This window comes from Giraffa tippelskirchi, chromosome 5 (genome assembly GCF_054371585.1).
Source record: "Giraffa tippelskirchi isolate mGirTip1 chromosome 5, T2T-mGirTip1v1.2.pri, whole genome shotgun sequence".
NCBI lineage: Eukaryota > Metazoa > Chordata > Mammalia > Artiodactyla > Giraffidae > Giraffa > Giraffa tippelskirchi.
Genome location: NC_137279.1, coordinates 158,640,149 through 158,662,017, shown reverse-complemented (window position 1 = coordinate 158,662,017; position 21,869 = coordinate 158,640,149). Strand labels below are relative to the sequence as shown.

The 21,869-nt window shown below is 41.5% G+C and overlaps 1 protein-coding gene across 5 annotated transcripts in view; it reads left to right on the top strand.

Annotated features, from left to right (window-relative positions):
• Positions 1-9,503, top strand: part of PATJ (PATJ crumbs cell polarity complex component) — a 359,039-nt gene extending 349,536 nt beyond the window's left edge. For 3 of the 5 annotated variants that reach the window (XM_081486635.1, XM_081486634.1, XM_081486633.1), the window contains 2 exons: positions 3,087-3,210; positions 7,549-9,503. In XM_081486635.1, coding sequence (XP_081342761.1) covers positions 3,087-3,210; positions 7,549-7,695 — 271 coding nt within the window. In that variant the 3' untranslated portion in view covers positions 7,696-9,503. The remainder of the gene's footprint in view (positions 1-3,086; positions 3,211-7,548) is intronic. The other 2 variants (XM_081486637.1, XM_081486636.1) reach the window with 1 other exon arrangement.
• The last annotated feature ends 12,366 nt before the right edge of the window (positions 9,504-21,869 follow it).

Genomic DNA, 21,869 nt, shown 5'->3' with positions numbered 1-21,869 from the left:
GGGAGAGGAATGGATAGTGCACATGACATTTTCTGATTCCTAGAGAACCTTCAAGAAAACACCAGGGTTGCTCCACTTCTCACAGGGCTTTGTTCCATCATGTGAGTTCTTCGTGAACTGTTGCTATCAGGCCTGCACACACTGCATCTGGCCACTGTGCATGTGCCCTGTCCACCCAGAAATCCCAGATTTATAGCCTAGGCTCACCCTGCTTTATTATGCAAAGAAACACGTGCTCTCAGTTTTCTAAGCTAAAATCTTGTTCTGAGGTTAACTCTTCTTGTCATACTTGCTGGCATTCTTTTTTGCTAAAACCTGTCACTGCAGTTAAAGTTGCTCATCAAAGCAGTGTTTCTCAAACTAGAATATCCATAAAAATAATCTAAAAGGCATATTTTAAAATGCTAATTCTTCTGGCCCATTCACAGAGAGCCTGAGTAGGTGGTCGACATTGGGTTCTCCAGGGAAATGTTGCTGCAGATAAGCTGGGGACACAGACTTTGAGAAATGCTGCCCCAGAAGTTACTCCAGTTCCACAGGTGCCTGGTCACTAGCCAGTGCTCAATAAATGTTTGTAGACTGATCTGAGTGATTTATTGGAAGGATCTAATGATCACAGCCATTCCCAACTTTTTCCTGATTGTTCATCAATTTAAATGAACACTTTGAGTGTGTTTTTCTTAAGAATATTGAACTAGGCTCATTTGACTTTCTTTTCATTATGAAAATCATGAATGCTTGCTGTTAAAATAGACAAATACATGCAAGTATAATACTTTCAAGCTGTAGTGGCCCTTTATTTAAAAAAGAAAATCAGGACCCTTGTGTGAAGAATAGTGTTCACTTAACACCCTTCAATGTGTTGTGGAATTGCAGAGATGCCCTGTGACCCTGGGTCCTTTGCTATGATACTACAGCTGCAGCAGGCTGGGAACCACTAGCATAAAAGAATTTAAAGATCACTTATAATCTGACCACTGTTAACATTTGGAATTTTTGTTTTTTACTAGTCTTCTACATGAAAGTGTATTAAAACTAATAAAATGAATTGAAAGTGTGAGATAAATGGAAACAAACCCCACGTAGTGTTGCCAGTGGAGGAGTGGAGCTGGTTTCCTCCTCTCCCCAAGAAAACAGGCTCTAACTGTGAATAGGCACAGTTATGAAGGTCTCTAAGGATTTGGTGGGCCGCAGGGGCTAGCTCTAAAACAATGGCTTTGAACTTCAAGGTTCCCACCTCAGTATCCTTGGAAATGGGGGCTGTGTTAAAAAGAGGAGACATGAATCAAGTTCATGTCTAGCTGGTAGGCTCTTACTGAGAGTGCTTATAAGGCCACAAAGTGATGAAAGATAGAGTCATATTCATGACATCATTACCATTCAGCCATAGGGGATAATACATCATTATTTCAGCAGATATTTATTGAGTGCTTTCCTAAGACACTGTACAAGTGCTGGGTCCTGAGGACTCAAACTCGGAAATGTAGGTGAAGACATTGCCCCAGCTCTCATGGAATTGCCAGATAATTTAAAAAAACAGACCCATAAATCCATGGTTATAAAACAGTTGGTAAGTGTTGGAGAACTAAGTTCAATGAGAGAGAGAAGGAAGCACAGCGTCCTCTGAAACCATGGGAGAGAGGCATAACTCAATTAGGGAGTGTACTTGGCGGCACTAAATGCCTAAGCTGAGTTTTAGAATAATTGAAAAAAGCTGGAGTGTCATTGGAAACAGTCACTACTATATACGGCATAGACATTCAGAAATTACTATAAATGCCTGCTGTAAACAACCAGTAGGTGCATCAGCAAGCAACTGGTATTAATGGGAAGCAGCTGAAAATCAAGCTTAAAATAAGCCAGGCAAAATCAAGGCAGAGGAGAGGAAGAGTATTTGAGGCAGACAGCATATTCAGAGGTTGCTCGTATCCCAGGTTTACAAATTTCCCTGAGTTTGCAAATACCGCACGAATGGCTGCCTTTATATTAGATGGCGCTGCCTCTCGGACAAGCATGCTGTTGTAAAACAAGTGATACTGCCAGGATACACAGACAAACCTCCTGCAAATAAGACAACAGGATCTGGGGTGTCGGAACTCCTTTAGGTTTTTACCCTTTGGACAACTACATACAGGAAAAAGAAATTGGCGTTAGTTAAGCTTAAGTCCTTGTGAGCCCACACAGGTAATTTAATTTTTAGCTATGCTATTTCTGAGAGAGATGACTTCCACACTGGACGAAGCTTCGACAGTCTAAATGATACATTTGAAATAAATGTTCTTTAACCATTTTGCTTCACCTTGGTTTCTCTCTTCTAGATTTCAGCTCTCATTTACAAAGTCATGATCCTGAGGTTGTGACAGGCACAGTGCTTGGTGCTGGGAATGCTCAGAGGGCAGAGCCTTAAGGAGTTTTTCGGCTGGTAGAGGAGAAGGATGGTTAAGGAATGATGATACAATTCGGAAAGTGCTGTATGGAAATGTAGACCAAGTACAAAGGGAGCACAGAGAAGGTTGGGGTGAATGCTTCCAGAGGCGTCAGGGAAGATTAGAATTGGGTTTTGAAGAATGATTTCCCACTCTCCGTGGAAGTGGGGATCACTTGTGGTGAGGATATTCAGGCAGAAAAAGAGCAGCCATTCCCTGAACTCTCGGGCTGACATCACCTTTTCAGAGGTCCACCTGTAGACTGCGGCATAAAACAAGCTCAGGTGATATCCTGCCTCTCCATCTCCACGCATGTTCTTCACAGATGACAGTTCTGTTCAGCTTTAAACAGTCATTTTAAAAGTTAAAACCTAAGCAAATAGAAGAGTACTTTGACAACTTCAGCATCATGACTTTATTTCGTAGTTAAAGAAATCAGTGGGTTTTATGAAAGAGAAGCCTCTCAAACATCCAGAATATTGGCATAATATAGGAAATTCAAAATAAGTTTCTAGACTGCTCTCTGACAGTTTGATTTGATAAACTGGCCTTCATCGCTTCGCAGTATGAAAGTCTCTCTCAAGTCTGTGTTCTTCCATGAAAATGAAATTCCCTCTCAATTTCTATCCCTGAATTAAACAGCGTGCATTGTGTTTTCAGAACACCTCCACCTAAGATTATTACTTTGGAGAAAGGCTCTGAAGGATTGGGGTTTAGTATTGTAGGGGGTTTTGGAAGTCCCCATGGAGACCTGCCAATTTATGTCAAGACTATATTTGCAAAGGTATTTTTTTCCTTTTTACTGTACTTTTTTTTTGTTTTAATGAAACTTAGGTGAGATTTTTTTTTTAAGTGTTTTGCTTTACTTCACTTTGATACCTGAATGCATGCATGTATGCTTGTTTCATTTTCATCTTATAGAAAATTCCTACACCACACAAGTGCAAGAAGAATTCTTTTATAAAACTGGAATCACAAGAAGTATAACATTCTTTGGACCCTTTTACAAAAGTAGATGCTAACAGATTTCAAAGAGTATAAGGAGCATGGCACACTCTCTGCAAAAGCTCTTTGGCCTTGGAAGTATTGTTCTGGCTAGAACAAAGAAGAAAGACAGCAGAGGGCCATGGCATAAAGCTTTGTACAAGCCTGGGATCAGTGCAGCATTAACGGCTGCCCATCACCAAAACCTCAGGATGTTTTAGCTAAAGGTGGTTTCTCTCTTCCTATAGTCTTCCAGGTACTTACAGGACAGCCCAGTGTATTAGACTAAGCCTGGATAATGGTGTTTTTCAGGAATTAAATAGTCCAATTCATCCTACTTAATACACAGGTCGTGGTGTGAATTTCATTATTAAAGTTGGAATTTAAATTCATTATAAACTTTTAAGATCTCTGAAAAGTATTTAGTACTGATATTGCAACTTTATTCTTCATTGCTTTTAGCACAGTCATTTGTTTACTAATTGATCAAATTGCTTCCTAGTGCTTTATTTTCCTAAAGAAATAAAGGCCCTCAAAAAAGATATGATAGATTATTTCTCTTTCTAGAAAGCTATGCTATACCCTACATACAAGTTTGCTTTTACCTGTGCAGATCTTATCACCTGTTAACTGGGTCTGTGATCTGACATAAGTCTTAATCCTTTGGCTTTTGCTTTTGGAACATGTTAGGCAGCTGCAGATTTCCACTCCTATTGCCACCTCTCAAGATTGTCTGTTAAGGAGGCATGTTATTCCCAAACACACAGCTGGTAATGGATGAAAAGGGAGAGGAAGGCAGATCAGAAACATTCTGGGACTTCCTTGATGGTTCAGTGGTTAAGACTCCACACTTCCACCACAGGGGAATCAATCCCTGATTGGGGAACTAAGATCCCACATTCCACATGGTGTGGCCGAAAAAGGAATAGATTTTTTTTTTTTAATATTTAAAAAAAAGAAACATTCTGGAAAACAGTGCTGCCCCCGTCGGATAATCCCCAAAGTGGATAAACCACCTACAGACCCTCCTTTTCCTAAGATAACACTGTAAGTAGCTGTGATCATGATTCTTTGAGGGAGTTGTTATACGTTGCATTTAAAAGAGCCAGCCCTGGAGATAAGGACAGTGGAAAGGCTACACGGTGAGCCCCCACCCTTCAGCAAGTTCTGCCTGCCTTTGTCTCTGTAAAGTCCCTCCAGAATGTCTGTCATCATCAGCTCCCTTCCTACCTGCAAGGACATGGGCTACAGTCCAGAGAGAGGACAGGTTAGCTCTAAGGTCTTTTGCCCTGGGGCCTAGTTCAGCAGTCTGTGCCTATCCCTGTCTACACGTTCACAGAGACTGTGGAACGAGTCAGGTGCTATTTCTCAGAACACCAGGACGTGCATTGCTGGCAGATTTTTGAAAAGAAACTACTATCAAATCACAGTGGGACAAGATTAGTGTGAATAATAAATGGACTGAAGCTCACACAGAATGCTCTTTTCATTGAAAGTGATCACTTAGAAAGCACCTACATAAGTAGTAACGTTGTAGTAAATACTGAGGATCCTTGGTATGTTTCATATTTTAAGGAATGGACCTTTACCTTTTTGGTAAAGTGAGACACACATGAAATGAAAAACTCTGAACAGAAAAAAAAGTTCCCAAGTACTAGCTTATAACCTACTTAATTCAGTGTCAGTAAAAGAAGATTCCAGTGCAAATTATCATTATTACTATTCATACAGTTTCATGGAGTTTATTATAATATATTTGATTTTTTGGCCACACCCCGAAGTTTGTGGGAGCTTAGTTCCCTAATCAGGGATTGAATCTGGGCCTCCGACAATGAAAGTACAGAGTTCTAACCACTGGACCACCAGGGAATTCCCTATAATAGGGTTTCATTTGATGACTCTCTTTTTTTTATTTATCAGAGTGAACTAATATATCATAATATAAAAGTTTTCTATAGAGAATCAATAAACCAAAAGCTAGCAAAAGAGTTCTTTTAAAGTAAACTCTTTCTGCAACAGATTTTGACACCAAGCTAAAGATTCCCCCCACAGGACTCTTGAAGCTCTAAGAACTATAGCTATATGTTTTCTGTTTTTCTTTTTAAACACTGAACATATGTTCTATAAAATATTTATCTCTGATTCAGGTTTCTGGATCTCGGATGTCCACAGGGTGTGGGTTATTATGTGACCTTTTTGGTGTCCTGTGCACCTTTTAACACTTCTCTTGCTCAACTAAGAAATTAATTTGGCCCACAGGTCTTTTTTTTCCCCCTCCAAAAGTAGGAAGCCTCACAGGCACTTAGGGTGTATAGGATTTGCAAGGTTTAGTCAGTCTGATTAACAGGCTGTCAGGGCCTTCCGTTTTCTTTCAGGTGTTTGAAAACTTCAAAATCAAAACCAGCTTTTGGTCTTAGTCCCATCAGCAGCCTAATTTTACCATAAACCAACATGAGATTGGCCTAAAGACTTCAATAATCCTGAAAATCGAGGGAGCAATTTTTTGAAGCCTGTGAAATCAGAAAATATGAGTTTGATCATCATTTCATTATACTACCACAATTGTGCAGATACCCTGTGCCATACACTTAATCTTTGGAACAGGCCAAAAGGTAGCTGTTTGAGCCCGTCTTACAGCATCAGGGAAGGCAAAGTGACCAAGTGAGACACTGTAAAAGGGTAAAGCCACGTGTCCTAGCTCGATGCAAGTCAGTCTGTGAGCCATTTATTTCTTCCTTCCCTTGTTTAGCCTACAGATACCACACTGATAAAATAGCAGAGGAGATACAGGTCAGTGTAATTATCAAGTAAACACAGCAATACCTGACACAGTGTACACATCCTAGAAAGTTGAAAAATCATCCTTTTTCCATTGGTGAAAATGAAAACTTGAAGAGCTTAACATGCTTTTTAAAAAAGTAATTACACAGGTATGTGAGTTTACTGAAGCCCTTAAATCTCAGCATGTAAAATTTATTTAAATCAAGTTAGATTTATCCATACACACTTTCTTAAAAAGAAAAAAAAAAAGATTGAATAAAGGTGCAAATTGATCTTGGTATTTTCCCCCCAATATAATCCCGGTTTTGAGTTTTCTTTATGACACCTTTATACAGGAATTCCACCCTTGTCATGGCTTTGAAATTCTAGGTAATTCTCCTACCAGGTCTGGACCTCTACACTATGGGACACAGGTCCCTGGAATGTCAGTGCCTCTTAGCTCGGCTTCTGCAGGAGTCAATCAGGGACCAGGTGCCTGCATGCCTTGATTAATTTCCCCATAATTAAAAATCATGTAGAGTACTCCTTTGGCATGAACTTTTCAAAGAATTCTCAAAATTACCCTGGCAGATGGAGAAAGCTTCCTGTGAATCATTTTCTATGTCTTTTCTTTCTTTACTCATCCGAAGTATTTCTAATAATATCATGATGTTTTTGATCCTCAGCTTTAGAATGAAAAAAAGCCCAAGTTTCACTTGCTTTGTGCCATGCTGAAGAGCCATGTATGACTGAATATGTAATGAAAGTAGTCATTTAGAAACCTGTTTAGGTGGATCAAAGATAAAGCTGACACTTTTAAATATGGTACTGTAAAATTTTAGAAATGCTCCACTTCTGTGTATTTATATGTAGGACAGTTTTATTGAGACCTAATTCATATACCATACAATTCACCCATTTAGAGGCTATAGTCACTTTTGATAGATCACTACAGTGCTGATAGCTTTTCAATATAATGGAACCCTGTATGATGATGGTATTGGCAATAAAACTAACACCAGATTCAGTTCTGCCTTTGTATGCTACATATTCATGAAGATGACATGATATGATATTCAGATTCCATTCAGTACTGGATATTGAAATAAGGTCCTACTTGTATTTAAAAAAAAATGTGAACGTCAGGATATTTCTAGTAGTATATTATGTAAACAATGCATAATTATAATTACTATTCAACCTTAGGTCAAATAACATCCTACATTTTTCTTAGTTTTCTTAATTTAGAAACATTACCTAGAAATCATTTTAATTGGTAGTTTTGAAAGTTTTCTTTTAATATGCACACCATAATATTAATATTATTTGAATATTCATTGCTTCACCCTGGTTAAACTGGAATGTTTCTTATTTGTAGGGAGCAGCTGCAGATGATGGCCGATTGAAGCGAGGTGATCAGATTTTAGCTGTTAATGGCGAGACTCTGGAAGGTGTTACACATGAGGAAGCTGTGGCCATTCTGAAATGCCAGAGAGGGACTGTAGTCTTAACTGTGCTATCCTGAGCCTTGGGTCATGATCACAAGATAGATGTGGTTGTAGAATATTCACAGGAAGACAAAGTTCTGAGAAAGAATAAAACCCAGCTTCAACTAAAATCCATCTCCATCCTTACCATCCCAATCTCTCTGCTCAGGAAAGATGGCCTGGGTTTCACATGAATTTCCCATGTCGACAATAATGTTTCCCAGCATCTCTTATCTCTTGCTGAGGTTAATTTCCAACAGCTGAGTCTTATGCATTTTGCATTTAACATCACTGTTTATCAACTAGTAGTAAGTGGTTCTTATTATATTTGCTTAAACGGAAGTTAACAACCTCTCATTCCTTATGGCCTTCTCTCCCCATCCTGACTCATATGGAGGCTGAGCAGCAACCAGATCACATCCGATGAACAGAAACAAATGTTAAGCAACTTGTCATCTCACTCCTGATTTACGTATGCTAATTGTCTCTTCAAATACGCCGGAAAACATTAGCAGTGTAATTAACTTAGCAGTGATCCCCATGATGAAAAAGCAAATTCTCCTGTGGGAAATTACTGTGCTCTTTTCTGTACGACTTATCATCAGATAAGTCTCAAATTCATTTCTCTGGATAGATCTTTATAAGTTAGTCATTGGTGATTATGATGAGCCAATTTGCAGACTGTAATCTAAAAATTTTGAACGGCTTTCTAATTGTTTTCTTAGCTACATAATTGCATACCACTGAGCAAATGTACCTTCTTCTCAGCAGAAACAGTTAGCATCCATGTTCTGAATTGTAACAATGCTAAGTTATGCTCAAGTCTGGGAAGTTCATCTGGAGTTAATGGTGTCTCAGTGGGCAGGTATCATTCCTACCCTCGGGCTTCAGATGAGGAGGTAGAAGTCCCAGAACCACTGCAGAGATCAGCAAGTTTTTACTAAAGTAAACCCAGTTCTGGATGGCCTTGGCATTGTGCAAAGTGGAGTGACAAATTTCAGTATCCTTCTCCTTGGCTCCGTACCTGTCAGTGTAGCGGCACAGTAGGAACATAGATAGAGCAATGCACTTAGCTACAGTGACTGCACAGATGATCTGAGTCTCGGAATCAGTCATGGCTCCTTGGTGAATGTTTTCTGGTCTCAAGGGAGCCTCACATGTGCTGCAGTGTGCATGCTAAGAAAGTAACTGTAGCAGAAAATACAAGAGTACTTCTAAAGTTGGTTAGGGCCTTCTTTTTCAGGTGTTAGCAGGAAAAGGGGGGAGATGCTTATCTGTGAATGTTATAGGTTCTTCTATAAAATGCACCACAAAAGATGAGTACCAGGATGAGCAATAGAAGTAGTGTGGCATTATTTGATGAAAACACAATGCTGCAAATGGTTCACAATAATGATCAAAATATAATGGGCTCTAATTTAAATGTTATTTAATAATATAGATTTTAATTGAGAATTATCTTTTAGTAGAGGTAATCACAAAGTGCATTAACTCTTGTTGGAATATTTTGTGGCTATTCCAAAGTATAGAGTGCCTAAATTTTATGTTGAAAATGTCTTTCATGACTGGTATTAAGTTTTCTGAAATTACACATGGCTTTTGAAATTTTTATCATATCCCAACATACGCAGTGTTGTTAGAAATTGTCTTTCAGTGCATGAGAACCTATCAGCCTCAGAACGTCCTATGTTAATTGTATCTGCAAGAACACCTCAAGCAGCTAAGAAGAAGTAAAGCCCAAATAAAACTTGAAAATGCACCTTAAAAAATATATATATATACTTTTGAAATGTGATTCTGCTTGATTTTGATGGAATGACCATTAAATAGACATTTTTAAGTAATATATCATTGTTGTGTTTCTTTACACGTTACCCTTTTAGGACATGCTACTAAAAGTCTCTTGATATAGGAATTGTGGTGCTTGATGTTCCTTGCAGTAAATTGATATAACTAGTGCTTCTCATAACTGATTCTGTCTCTGCTTGCATGGCTAGTAAATAACTGCCTTCCTAAAACCATTTTTTTCCATCAGAACTTACCAACAAGCTAAGAGAATATGAAGATATGAATTTATGAAAGGAGCAGTTCTCTCATAGCCACATATATTGTTATAGCCTCATCATTTGGGCCATTTAAGTGTAGTAATGATATCACTATTTAGAAATAGCATGAGAGGGAAGTAAAACAGGAAAGATAAAACTCCTGAATGTTTATGTATGAAATGTTTCCAAAAATGCTAAATAAATATAGTTGCCAAGGAGTTAATGGAGTTTAATTGTATATGAAAATGTTCAATTTCTGCATCTAACTTTGTGTTTTTATCAGCTCTTTGTTTCCCTAATAGAAAAAGGATCAACTTTTCACAAACTTTTCCAGTATCCTATTAAAATATAGGATCCATTAGTGGCTATCTCATATTAATTGCCAGTGTGTTATCAGGCATTAGAAGAGATACTTTACAAAGGAGAGAATATAGCAGTCCAGAAAGAGTCTCAGCATCACACTGCCTGAGTTTGAATCTTGACTTAGTAGTCATGTGATCTTGTCCAAGTTAATTTCTTTAATTAGAAAGGGAGAGTGGAGGGGATTCTCAGCACTACAATGAACCAAATTCAAGTAGAACTCAAGTCTAGTGCCTGGAGTGGGTAGCCCTTCCCTTCTCCAGGAGATCTTCCCAATCCAGGGATTGAACCCAGGTCTCCCGCACTATAGGCAGATTCTTTCCTGTCTGAGTCACCGGGGAAGCCCACAGTAAGTACTACATTAATATTAACAATAAACCTCCTATACCATTTATAGAGGTGGTCTGAAATTTGACACATACTGGAAATTAGTGGTTTCCATCATTAATGACATTTGAAAAAAAAAAAAACATTTCTGAAGGTGGCTTAGCTCTGAATTGTTGCCCAAAATCAGATAGCAGAGTGTTTAACTGATTATAATGGTGTGAGCTTAAGTAACTAGAACTTGTATTATCAAAATGCTGAAACCAAAGCTTCCAGCATCAACCATACCACTGGAACATACCTGGGATGGGGAGTAATACCAACTCCATACGCCTGTTGCCCACCTCCAGAACCAGGCAAGGCACTTCAGTTACCATCAGCCCTCCACAAGGAATTTTAACCTGGTATATATACCTTCATTCCAAGAATTTGGAGGTGTAAACTATTGTTTTACTAACTTAGCCACATTCCCTTTCTTCCCTTGCTTCACACCCATCCATAGTCAAAGAAGTCAGCCTCCCCCATCAGATGACAAACTTCTTTGAAAACAGGGACTAAGTCCCATTCACCTTCATGTTAATTTCATCTGGTGTACTTGTCAAATTTTGTATGTCCCATCTTCAGTTCAGTTCAGTCGCTCAGTCGTGCCCGACTCTTTGCAACCCCATGAATTGCAGCACGCCAGGCCTCTCTGTCCATCACCAACTTCCAGAGTCTACCCAAACCCATGTCCATCGAGTCAGTGATGCCATCCAACCATCTCATCCTCTGTCGTCCACTTCTCCTCCTGCCCCCAATCCTACCCAGCATTAGGGTCTTTTCCAATGACGCAGCTCTTCGCATGAGGTGGCCAAAGTATTGGAGTTTCAGATTCAACATCAGTCCTTCCAATGAACACCCAGGATTGATCTCCTTTAGGATGGATTGATTGGATCTCCTTGCAGTCCAAGGGACTCTCAAGAGTCTTCTCCAACACCACAGTTCAAAAGCATCAATTCTTTGGCGCTCAGCTTTCTTCACCGTCCAACTCTCACATCCATACATGACCACTGGAAAAACCATAGCCTTGACTAGACGGACTTTTGTTGGCAAAGTAATGTCTCTGCTTTTAAATATGCTGTCTAGGTTGGCCATAACCTTCCTTCCAAGGAGTAAGCGTCTTTTAATTTCATGGCTGCAATCACCGTCAGCAGTGATTTTGGAGCCCCCAAAAATAATCTCTGACACTGTTTCCACTGTTTCCTCATCTATTTCCCATGAAGTGATGGGACCCCCCCATGGTCTTAGTTTTCTGAACGTTGAGCTTTAAGCCAACTTTTGCACTTTCCTCTTTCACTTTCATCAAGATGCTCTTTAGTTCTTCACTTTCTGCCATAAGGGTGGTGTCATCTGCATATCTGAGGTTATTGATATTTCTCCTGGCAATCTTGATTCCAGCTTGTGTTTCTTCCAGCCCAGTGTTTCTCATGATGTACTCTGCATATAAGTTAAATAAGCAGGGTGACAATATAGAGCCTTGACGTACTCCTTTTCCTCTTTGGAACCAGTCTGTTGTTCCATGTCCAGTTCTAACTGTTGCTTCCTGGCCTGCATACAGGTTTCTCAAGAGACAGGTCAGATGGTCTGGTATTCCCATCTCTTTCAGAATTTTCCACAGTTTATTGTGATCCACACAGTCAAAGGCTTTGGCATAGCCAATAAAGCAGAAATAGATGTTTTTCTGGAACTCTCTTGCTTTTTCGATGATCCAGCGGATATTGGCAATTTGATCTCTGGTTCCTCTGCCTTTTCTAAAACCAGCTTGAACATCTGGAAGTTCACAGTTCACGTATTGCTGAAGCCTGGCTTGGAGAATTTTGAGCATTACTTTACTAGCATGTGAGATGAGTGCAATTGTGCGGTACTTTGAGCATTCTTTGGCATTGCCTTTCTTTGGGATTGGAACGAAAACTGACCTTTTCCAGTCCTGTGGCCACTGCTGAGTTTTCCAAATTTGCTGGCATATCGAGTGCAGCACTTTCACAGCATCACCTTTGAGGATTTGAAATAGCTCAACTGGAATTCCATCACCTCCACTAGCTTTGTTCATAGTGATGCTTTCTAAGGCCCACTTGACTTCACATTCCAGGATGTCTGGCTCTAGGTGAGTGATCACACCATCGTAATTATCTGGGTCGTGAAGATCTTTTTTGTACTGTTCTTCTGTGTATTCTTGCCACCTGTTCTTAATATCTTCAGCTTCTGTTAGGTCCATACCATTTCTGTCCTTTATCGAGCCTATCTTTGCATGAAATGTTCCTTTGGTATCTCTAATTTTCTTGAAGAGATCTCTAGTCTTTCCCAATCTGTTGTTTTCCTCTATTTCTTTGCATTGATCGCTGAGGAAGGCTTTCTTATCTCTCCTTGCTATTCTTTGGAACTCTGCATTCAGATGGGAATATCTTTCCTTTTCTCCTTTGCTTTTCGCTTCTCTTCTCTTCCCAGCTATCTGTAAGGCTTCCTCAGACAGCCATTTTGCTTTTTTGCATTTCTTTTCCATGGGGATGGTCTTGATCCCTCTCTCCTGTACAATGTCACAAACCTCTGTCCATAGTTCATCAGGCACTCTGTCTATCAGATCTAGTCCCTTAAATCTTTTTGTCACTTCTACTGTATACTCATAAGGGATTTGATCTAGGTCATACCTGAATGGACTAGTGGTTTTCCCTACTTTCTTCAATTTAAGTCTGAATTTGGCAATAAGCAGTTCATGATCTGAGCCACAGTCTGCTCTCAGTCTTGTTTTTGCTGCCTGTATAGAGCTTCTCCATCTTTGGCTGCAAAGAATATAATCAATCTGATTTCGGTATTGACCATCTGGTGATGTCCATGTGTAGAGTCTTCTCTTGTGTTGTTGGAAGAGGGTTTTTGCTATTACCAGTGCGTTCTCTTGGCAAAACTCTATTAGCCTTTGCCCTGCTTCATTCTGTACTCCAAGGCCTAATTTGCCTGTTACGCCAGGTGTTTCCTGACTTCCTGCTTTTGCATTCCAGTCCCCTGTAATGAAAAGGACATCTTTTTTGGGTGTTAGTTCTAGAAGGTCTTGTAGGTCTTCATAGAAACGTTCAACTTCAGCTTCTTCAGCGTTACTGGTCAGGGCATAGACTTGGATTACTGTGATATTGAATGGTTTGCCTTGGAAACGAACAGAGATCATTCTATCGTTTTTGAGATTGCATCCAAGTACTGCCTTTCGGACTCTTTTGTTGACCATGATGGCTACTCCATTTCTTCTAAGGGATTCTTGCCCACAGTAGTAGATAGAATGGTCATCTGAGTTAAATTCACCCATTCCAGTCCATCTTAGTTCGCTGATTCCTAGAATGTCGATGTTCACTCTTGCCATCTCCTGTTTGACCACTTCCAATTTGCCTTGATTCATGGACCTAACATTCCAGGTTCCTATGCAATATTGCTCTTTACAGCATCGGACTTTGCTTCTATCACCAGTCACATCCATAGCTGGGTATTGTTTTTGCTTTGGCTCCATCCCATCATTCTTTCTGGAGTTACTTCTCCACTGATCTCCAGTAGCATATTGGGCACTTACTGACCTGGGGAGTTCATCTTTCAGTGCCCTATCTTTTTGCCTTTTCATACTGTTCATGGGGTTCTCAAGGCAAGAATACTGAAGTGGTTTGCCATGCCCTTCTCCAGTGGACCACATTCTGTCAGACCTCTCCACCATGACCCATCCGTCTTGGGTGGCCCCACACGGCATGGCTTAGTTTCATTGAGATAGACAAGGCTGTGGTCCGTGTGATCAGACTAGCTAGTTTTCTGTAATTTTAATTTGTAAATTTCTGTAAATTTAATCTGTCCCATTTTAAGATGTTTTATTTGGGTCTTTTAAAACGTCTTCCATTTCCCTCCTTATGTTCATGTTTTCCTCTACATGAGAAGTCAGCAAACTTGATGTGAAGAACCAGGTAATATTGATATTTTACATTTTTCAGGCCTTTGCAGTCACTTTCATAACTACTCAACTGTGAGTACTCCCCTCATGGTCCAGTGGTTAAGAATCTGCCTGCCAATGCAGGGGACGTGTGCTTCACTCCCTAGTCTGGGAAGATCCCACATACTGTGGGGCAACTAAACCTGTGTGCCATGACTACCAAGCCTGTGCTCTAGAGCCCATGCTCCACAACAAGAGAAGCTACCACAGTGAAAAACCTGGGCACCCCAACTAAGAGTAGCACCCACTCTCTGCAACTGGAGAAGGCCCTTGTACAGCAGTGAAGACTCAGCACAGCCAAAAATAATAAATAAATAACTACCCAACATTGCCATTATAGCATGGAGACAGCAATGGACAATACATAAATTAACAAGTTGGCTGTGTTCTAACAAAGCTTTATTTACACACACAGAAAATAAGCCAAATTTGGCCCATAAGCTGTACTTTGCCCCTGCTTTATATATGTGAATATACTGTAAGACTATAGTAATTAAGAGCCTTACCTACTATAGTATTCCATCTTTGCTGTACTTGGAGCTCTTTCTATTGATTGAATTAGCTTTCCTGATTATGAAAGGGTCTTCTCATTTGGCTTCTTTGCATGTCTGGTAATTTTTTACTGGATGCCAAGTATTGTAAAATCTACATTGCTGTAGATGGATTCCATTGCATTCCTTGAAACAGCAGTGGAGCGTGCGGTTGTGCAATTATGTCAACTCATGCTTAGTTTGATCCTGTTAAGTCTTGTTTTGAGGCTTTCCTAGGGAAGTCTAATGCAACTGTTAGGGCTCATTTTGTCCCACTATTAAGGCATTATTCTAAAATTTCTACCCAATGCCTGTACACTATGAGTTCTTTCCACTGTGACAGATTGAAACTATCCAGAGCCCTGTCTGAACTCCACGTGGTTCTTTCCTGGCCTTGAGGAGTTCTCTCTTGTACATGTGTAGATTCGCATTCCAACCAAGACTTTAGGGGCCCCTCTGCAGGGCTCTCTAGCCCTCCACACAGCTCCCTCCTAACAGTTCTCTGCCTTACAGCTCACCCACCCTGGCCTCCCTGAGCTTTGATCTCTCTCTGCTACTCATGGAGTCTCTTTGGTTCCCCTTTCCTGGGTTGTAGCCTGGGTACTGCCTCCAGGCAGTCAGCTGGGGCACTTGTAACCCTTCCCTTGTTTCCCTTCTATTGGGCATTAAAATCCAGTGCAGCCTGTTGTCCAGTGTCTGAAAACTGTTGTTTCATGTGTTAATGTCCACTCTTCTAGTTGTCTATGATAGCAGATGGGCAATTCCCATAGGACTTAATTCATGGGCAGAGGCGAAAGTGCTGTATCCTTGACCTAATCAAAAGGATTTAAGATGTTAATAAGAATCAATTTCTCACAGTATGATGATTCAATCTTCTGTAATCTTTTCCACTTAAAGACATGCACTCTCTGTAGGTCCCCTTGGTTTCTCCCAGTTTCTAGAATCAACAGCCCATTTGACTCAGTCCTTGGGTTGCTTCTCCCACCCATGCCCAGGTGAGCTAGGTAGATCTCTCTTCAGAAGCACATTTGATAAGGATCGGGATTCCCACCATCTTTTCTTAGGAGACGGAGCCACATCACCTTTCCTTACAGCGCTGGATTTCAAACTTTATAAGAAGTGAAAACTTTCTGTCCCCAATTCCCCTCCCCAATTTTATGCTTTATTTATACTCCTATTTTCCTATTAAAGTCAACCAGAATAGTGAGACTTTTTTGAACACACAATTTTAAATTTAGGTAATAGTTTCAGTTTTATGTCAGCCTCGTACAAATGTTAAATTTTTGACAGCTTGAACCTCAAACTTCAGATTCTCTATATTTAAGTAAAGATGAAAAAAGAAACATTTCACTATCTGCATAACACCAAGATAAACTGAAATTTGGAAGACGTGTGTGTGTGTGTGTGTGTGTGTGTGTGTGTGTGTGTGTATGAGTGAGTCCCTAACCTCCACCCATTCTGAGCAGCACTTCCACTTCCAGTCACTTTAAGGAGGAAGAAGCTGTTTTGGTCTTGGGTCCCTGAGATGCTGCTGTCAAGTTTCAAGGCTTGTGCTGGCAAAGTTAATATAGGAGGAAAGATGTTTTTCTGATCCTCCTTCTAGAATCAGATTTTAGAAATTGTGGCCACCTCAAAATTGGAGTCTGTCCTGCTCACCCCAACACTACTCCCATTTCGCTGGTGGGAGAAACTTGCCAGAGGGCATAAGTGGCTTGCCCAATTCACCCAGCTAATTTGCAGGCTGCAGAGTCTTCAATACACCTCGGTGGGAATTCATCAATTTAGCAGACAATCGTGGAGCACCCACACATGGCTTCTAAATTAGCCCCAAATCTTTAAAACTTATTTCAATCCTCCCTAACTTAGCTCCACAACACAAGGCACTTGCAAGACAAAAATAAAAGGTAGGGAACAAAGAAAAATTGACATAGCCTTTGGATGTTGACAAAGAAGTCCCAGTCTGTCAACTCCCCATGCAGCTCTACGTTCTGGGAGGAATTCCCATGGCAGGACATCCTTGTGGTTCTTCTCGAGGCAGCCATAACTGATGACACGCGCAGTGTCACCTGCCCCTCCTGCCTAATGTCTTGACTCGGCCTGTCCTCAGCTTTGAACTACAGCTCCTCCAGGGAGGAGGCTGGAAAAGGGTTGAGAACAAGGATGGAAAACAATTCCTTGCCTACCTTAAGGCTAGGCAGTCTCTGGAGGAATTGCAGTTCAAATCCCACAACGTATGATAGTTATTGTTATGGGTCAACTTTCAGGGTGTTTTTAACATGAGTTGTTGTTTAGTCACTAAGTCATGTCCGACTCCTTTGTGACCCCATGGATTGTAGTCCTCCAGGTTCCTCTCTGTCCATGGAATTTCCCAGGCCAGAATACTTAAATGAATTGCTATTTTCTTTTCCAGGGGATCTTCTCAACCCAGGAGTTGAACCCATATCTCCTGCATTACAGGTAGATTCTTTGCTTCTGAGCCACCAGGGAACATTTAAATTAGTAGACTTTGAGTTAGCACATTGCCTTCTATAACATGGGTGGGCCTCATCCAATCAGTTGAAGGCCTGAACAGAACAAAAAGTCTGGCCTCTCTGAGCAGGAAATTCTCCTGCAGCCTTCAGAGTCCATTTGCACCACTGACTCTCCTGGGTTGTGAGCCTGATATTCATAATTGCATGAGCCAGTTCCTTATAATAAATCTTTTATGCACACACACACGCACACACACTACACAGCCTATTGGTTCTATTTCTCTGGAAAACCCTGACCAATATGATGTCAGACAGGAAATTTCTACTTTCAATCTTTAAAAACAGGTGAATCCCATCCTTCAGGGTGTGAGGCCTGTGGGAACCCGTTTTCACACAGTAATCCTGAAGTTCCTAGAAAAATAAAACAAGTTTCTGAAGTTGAGTGGTGGGTACCCCTCACTCCATCACCATCTCTTCTGCTCTCCCAGGAGAGGAATGCTGAGCCCAGGCTCTCCTGCAATGCTGCTCAAGGTTTAACCATGGACAGGCATCAGCTGCATCACCTGGGAGAGAATTCTGAAGTGCGCCCTGCCCTGGACCAACTGAATTAGAATCTCTGGGGTGGGGCCCAGCATACTGTGTTTTAACAGACTCTCCACTGGATTCATACACACAAAAGTTAGAGAAACACTAGGTCGGAGTTCTCTCCTCCCTTTCCCTTCTGGTCTGTGGTCAGTTACAATTGCCGAATTGTTTTTGGTAAATATAAGTGGCCTCCAACTGTTAAAGGCAGACAGGAAAGCAGGCCTCCTCTCTCACAACCTTGCTATCTGAGGCATGCTACAATGACAGCAAATTGGCCTGAGTCAGCCACCTGCATAAACATTCTTCAGCGGGCACACAACACACAAGCCCTACCTGTTCGGAAAGTTTGGTGAGCTGCCCTCTGTCTTTTTGGGCCACTGGTTCCTAACTTTGGCTGTACCTTAAAATCACCTGGGGAAAAAAAATCACCTGGGGATATTTTAAATACCCAATGCTTGGGCTACAGCTTCCCTGGTGGCTCAGTGGCAAAGAATTCATCTGCCAATGCAGTAGATACAGGAGATGCCAGTTCGATCCCTGGGTCAGGAAGATCCCCTGTTGCTGTTTCCAGTATTCTTGCCTGGGAAATCCCATGGACAGAGGAGCTTGGTGGGCTGCAGTCCATGGGGTTGCAAAGAGCTGGACACGACTCACCGAGCGTGCATGCCACACTGGGCTACACCCCAGACCAATTAAATGGGGACAGAGGGGAGAAAGGGTGAGATCCAAGAATTTTTTTAAAAGCTCCATGCAGGGATTCTCATAACCCTGCAGACAGGGTTAAGAACGAATGTCTCCAATTTTCCCACAAACACCTGGTTTGAAAAGTTTCTGTCCCAGCCAGCTGCAACAACATTCAGCCTTTCTGTCCCACCAATAAACGCTTCCTAAGGAGGGGTGGAGGTGGGAGGGGACATGTAAAGCTGAGGATTCCGGGTTCTGACCTAGAAGGCTGCCCTGAAGGTGTCAGGTTTTAGATCCCTAGGGCGTGTTTAAGCAAGGAGGTAGAGCTGCCTCTTCCATTCTCCTACCAACCACAGCTCTTGTGCACATTCATTTCACTAACTTAAAAGTTAACTCTAGGTAATTAATGCACCCTTTAGTGTAGTTTTACTTTTTTTTTCCCTTTACTTTTTAAACTTTTCTTTTTTTTTTAGTGTACTTTTAGATGATGATGTTTGAAGCCATCCCAGGAGTATATCATCTTTCCCTTGCTATTGAAGCCATTCCAAAAGTATATGGTGTTTCAAATGCTAATTATCCATCTGTGGACCTAAGATTCCTGTTATGGGTACAGCTTCAAGGTTAACTCACCACCTTGGGGTGTAGACTAAAGCTTGTTTATCACACTGTATTACAGTAGTTATAGAGGCTATTATAAAATCTCCTTTGAAATGCTGCTTTCTCCAGGAAGACATCCCTGACCTCACAGACCTGGATAAGTCTCTCACGTCTGCTTGGGGTTCACCCTGGGCTTCCTCTATCATGTCAACAGTGGGAGAGTTGGTATTTGTTAGTCTGTCTCTTGTTCATGCCAAATTCTGAACACTTTGAGGACATAAACAGTGTCTTTCTGACTTGTATCCACAGCACCTAGCACAGATCGAACCCACATCTCTTACATCTCCTGCATTGGCAGGTGGGTTCTTTACCACTAGTGCTACCCGGGAATCCCATAGTGCTGGCACAACACAAATGTTCAGATATTTGTTGAATGGAAATATCTGTCAAGGCACTGTGCCACATACCGTTTAATCAATTAAAAAAATCTGTAATTTACTTTGAAATGAATTTTTTTAAAAGATGGATTCATGGGTGAATGGATGATACATAGACAGCTGTATGATAAAACAAATCTAGTGGATGGATGTTCTCTGTGAAATCTTTCAGCTGTGCTGTATGTTTGAAATTTTTTATAATAAAATATTGGGGTTAGGGGAACCCAAAGAATCTTCACAGTCCTTCAGAATAGACATTATTGTCTCCACTGTTTAGAGAAGGTGAGAACTAACCAAATAACAACAGGTTCAGGGACAAGCAGGACTCGCACTCTCTCTGCCAAACCACCTCCCCATCTGCTCTGAATAGACTTCCGTTCTGGCTGTCAAATAGAATGTGGATGCCACGAGCCAGTAGATCAGTTCTGACCCACTGGTTAAACAAAAGGCCACAACAAGCTTGTTTTGGACAGAGGCAGAGAGTGGGGGTGGAGCTCCCGGTTTCCTTAGGGGCTAGAAGACTCCCTTCCTGCAAGTGTCCTGACTGCTCACTGGACAGTTCCTTACATAAAAGCCCTGCAGCCACAGCAAGGGCTTCCCAAGTTATTAGGTGTGATCGCTTGGCAAGACAAAGATGCATTAATTGCTGCTGTTGTTGTTCAGTCGCTCAGTCATATCTGACTCTTTGTGACCCCATGGACTGCAGCACGCCAGGCTTCCCTGTCCTTCACCATCTCCCGGAGTTTACTCAAACTCATGTCCATTGAGTCGATGATGCTATTCAACCATCTCTTCCTCTGTCGACCCCTTCTCCTCCTGCCTGCAATCTTTCCCAACATTAGGGTCTTTTCCAATGAGTCGGCTCTTCACATCAGGTGGCCAAAGTATTGGAGCTTCAGCTTCAGCATCAGTCCTTCCAATGAATATTCAGGATAGATTTCGATTAGGATTGAGAGGTTTAATCTCCTTGCAGTGCAAGGAACTCTCAAGAGTCTTCTCCAGCACCCCAGTTCTAAAGCTGTAGACTGAAGATCAGAGTGGGGCATAAATGACTCGCCTGAACCACCACTGTGACTTCTCTCCCACTGCCTCGGAGATGCATGTCCATATCTGAAGTTTAATTACTGCTTTCCAGCCCTTCCTTGATCACTGGCTTTCTAGTGACATGTGAAGATTCTAACCAGATAGACTTGCCAGGTGTTTGGTTCACGGCACGTTGGTGAGGACAGGATACACGCCTCCTTGGCAGGTTGATTCTCTTTCACTCACAGAGGCTGGAAATGAAATCCCTGGTGGGGCCAAGAACACCCAAACTTGCGCTCTTCCGGCTGCGTGTGCTCCCGACAGCGGCAGCCTGCGAAACCGGAGACGGTCGCGCGGGGGCGCCGGAGAGACGCTGCGAGTTTCGAGAGTCTGCAGTCTGCGGCGGTATAGCAGGGGGAAAGTATGTTGAGCTGAGTCTTCAGTAACTAGAAGGGGTGGTGAAGGATGGCGGGGGAGTCTTGGTAGAGTGAAAGCTTGCAAAACCTCCGATGCGGGCAGAGCTTCGGAAGGTTGGAGCTCCCACACCGCCAGGCTGTTAAAAGTACCGGATAATGGACATCATCCTCATTGCCGCTGGTGGTTCAGTTCTCTGACCAGGTTCTGTTGCTTTCTCTGCAAGCTCCGCTTTTCCTTTAACCAAATTGCCTGGCCCTTGACAGCGAGCAATAAGCTGGAGATGTTAGGGTTCCAGCCGCTGGGACACGTAGTTCGGTCCTTAAGATCCACCCCACCTCCACCGCCGCTTTTCTCTCCGTCCCTCCCCTCCTGTCCTGCTTCCTTTCAGGACCTACACTCTGAAAGAATCTTGCTGCTGAAATTTATCATTTAACTGTGTATTTTAAATAAAATTGTTTTGTGGGATACACTTAGAAAGTGCTAGAAGATTTAACACTCATTAGCAGTCACTGAAATTGATTTTAAAATAGGGATCTCCCTAGTGGTCGGATCATTCGGACTTCACCTTCCAACGAGGGAAGTGCTGGTTCAGTCGCTGGTCAGGGATCTAAGATCCCACTTACCTGGAGGCCAAAAAAACAAAACATAAAACAGAAGCAATATTGAAGCAAATTCAATAAACAAATTTATTGAAACAATAAAGATTTTAAAAGTGGTCCATATCAAAAAAATAAAAAACTTTAAA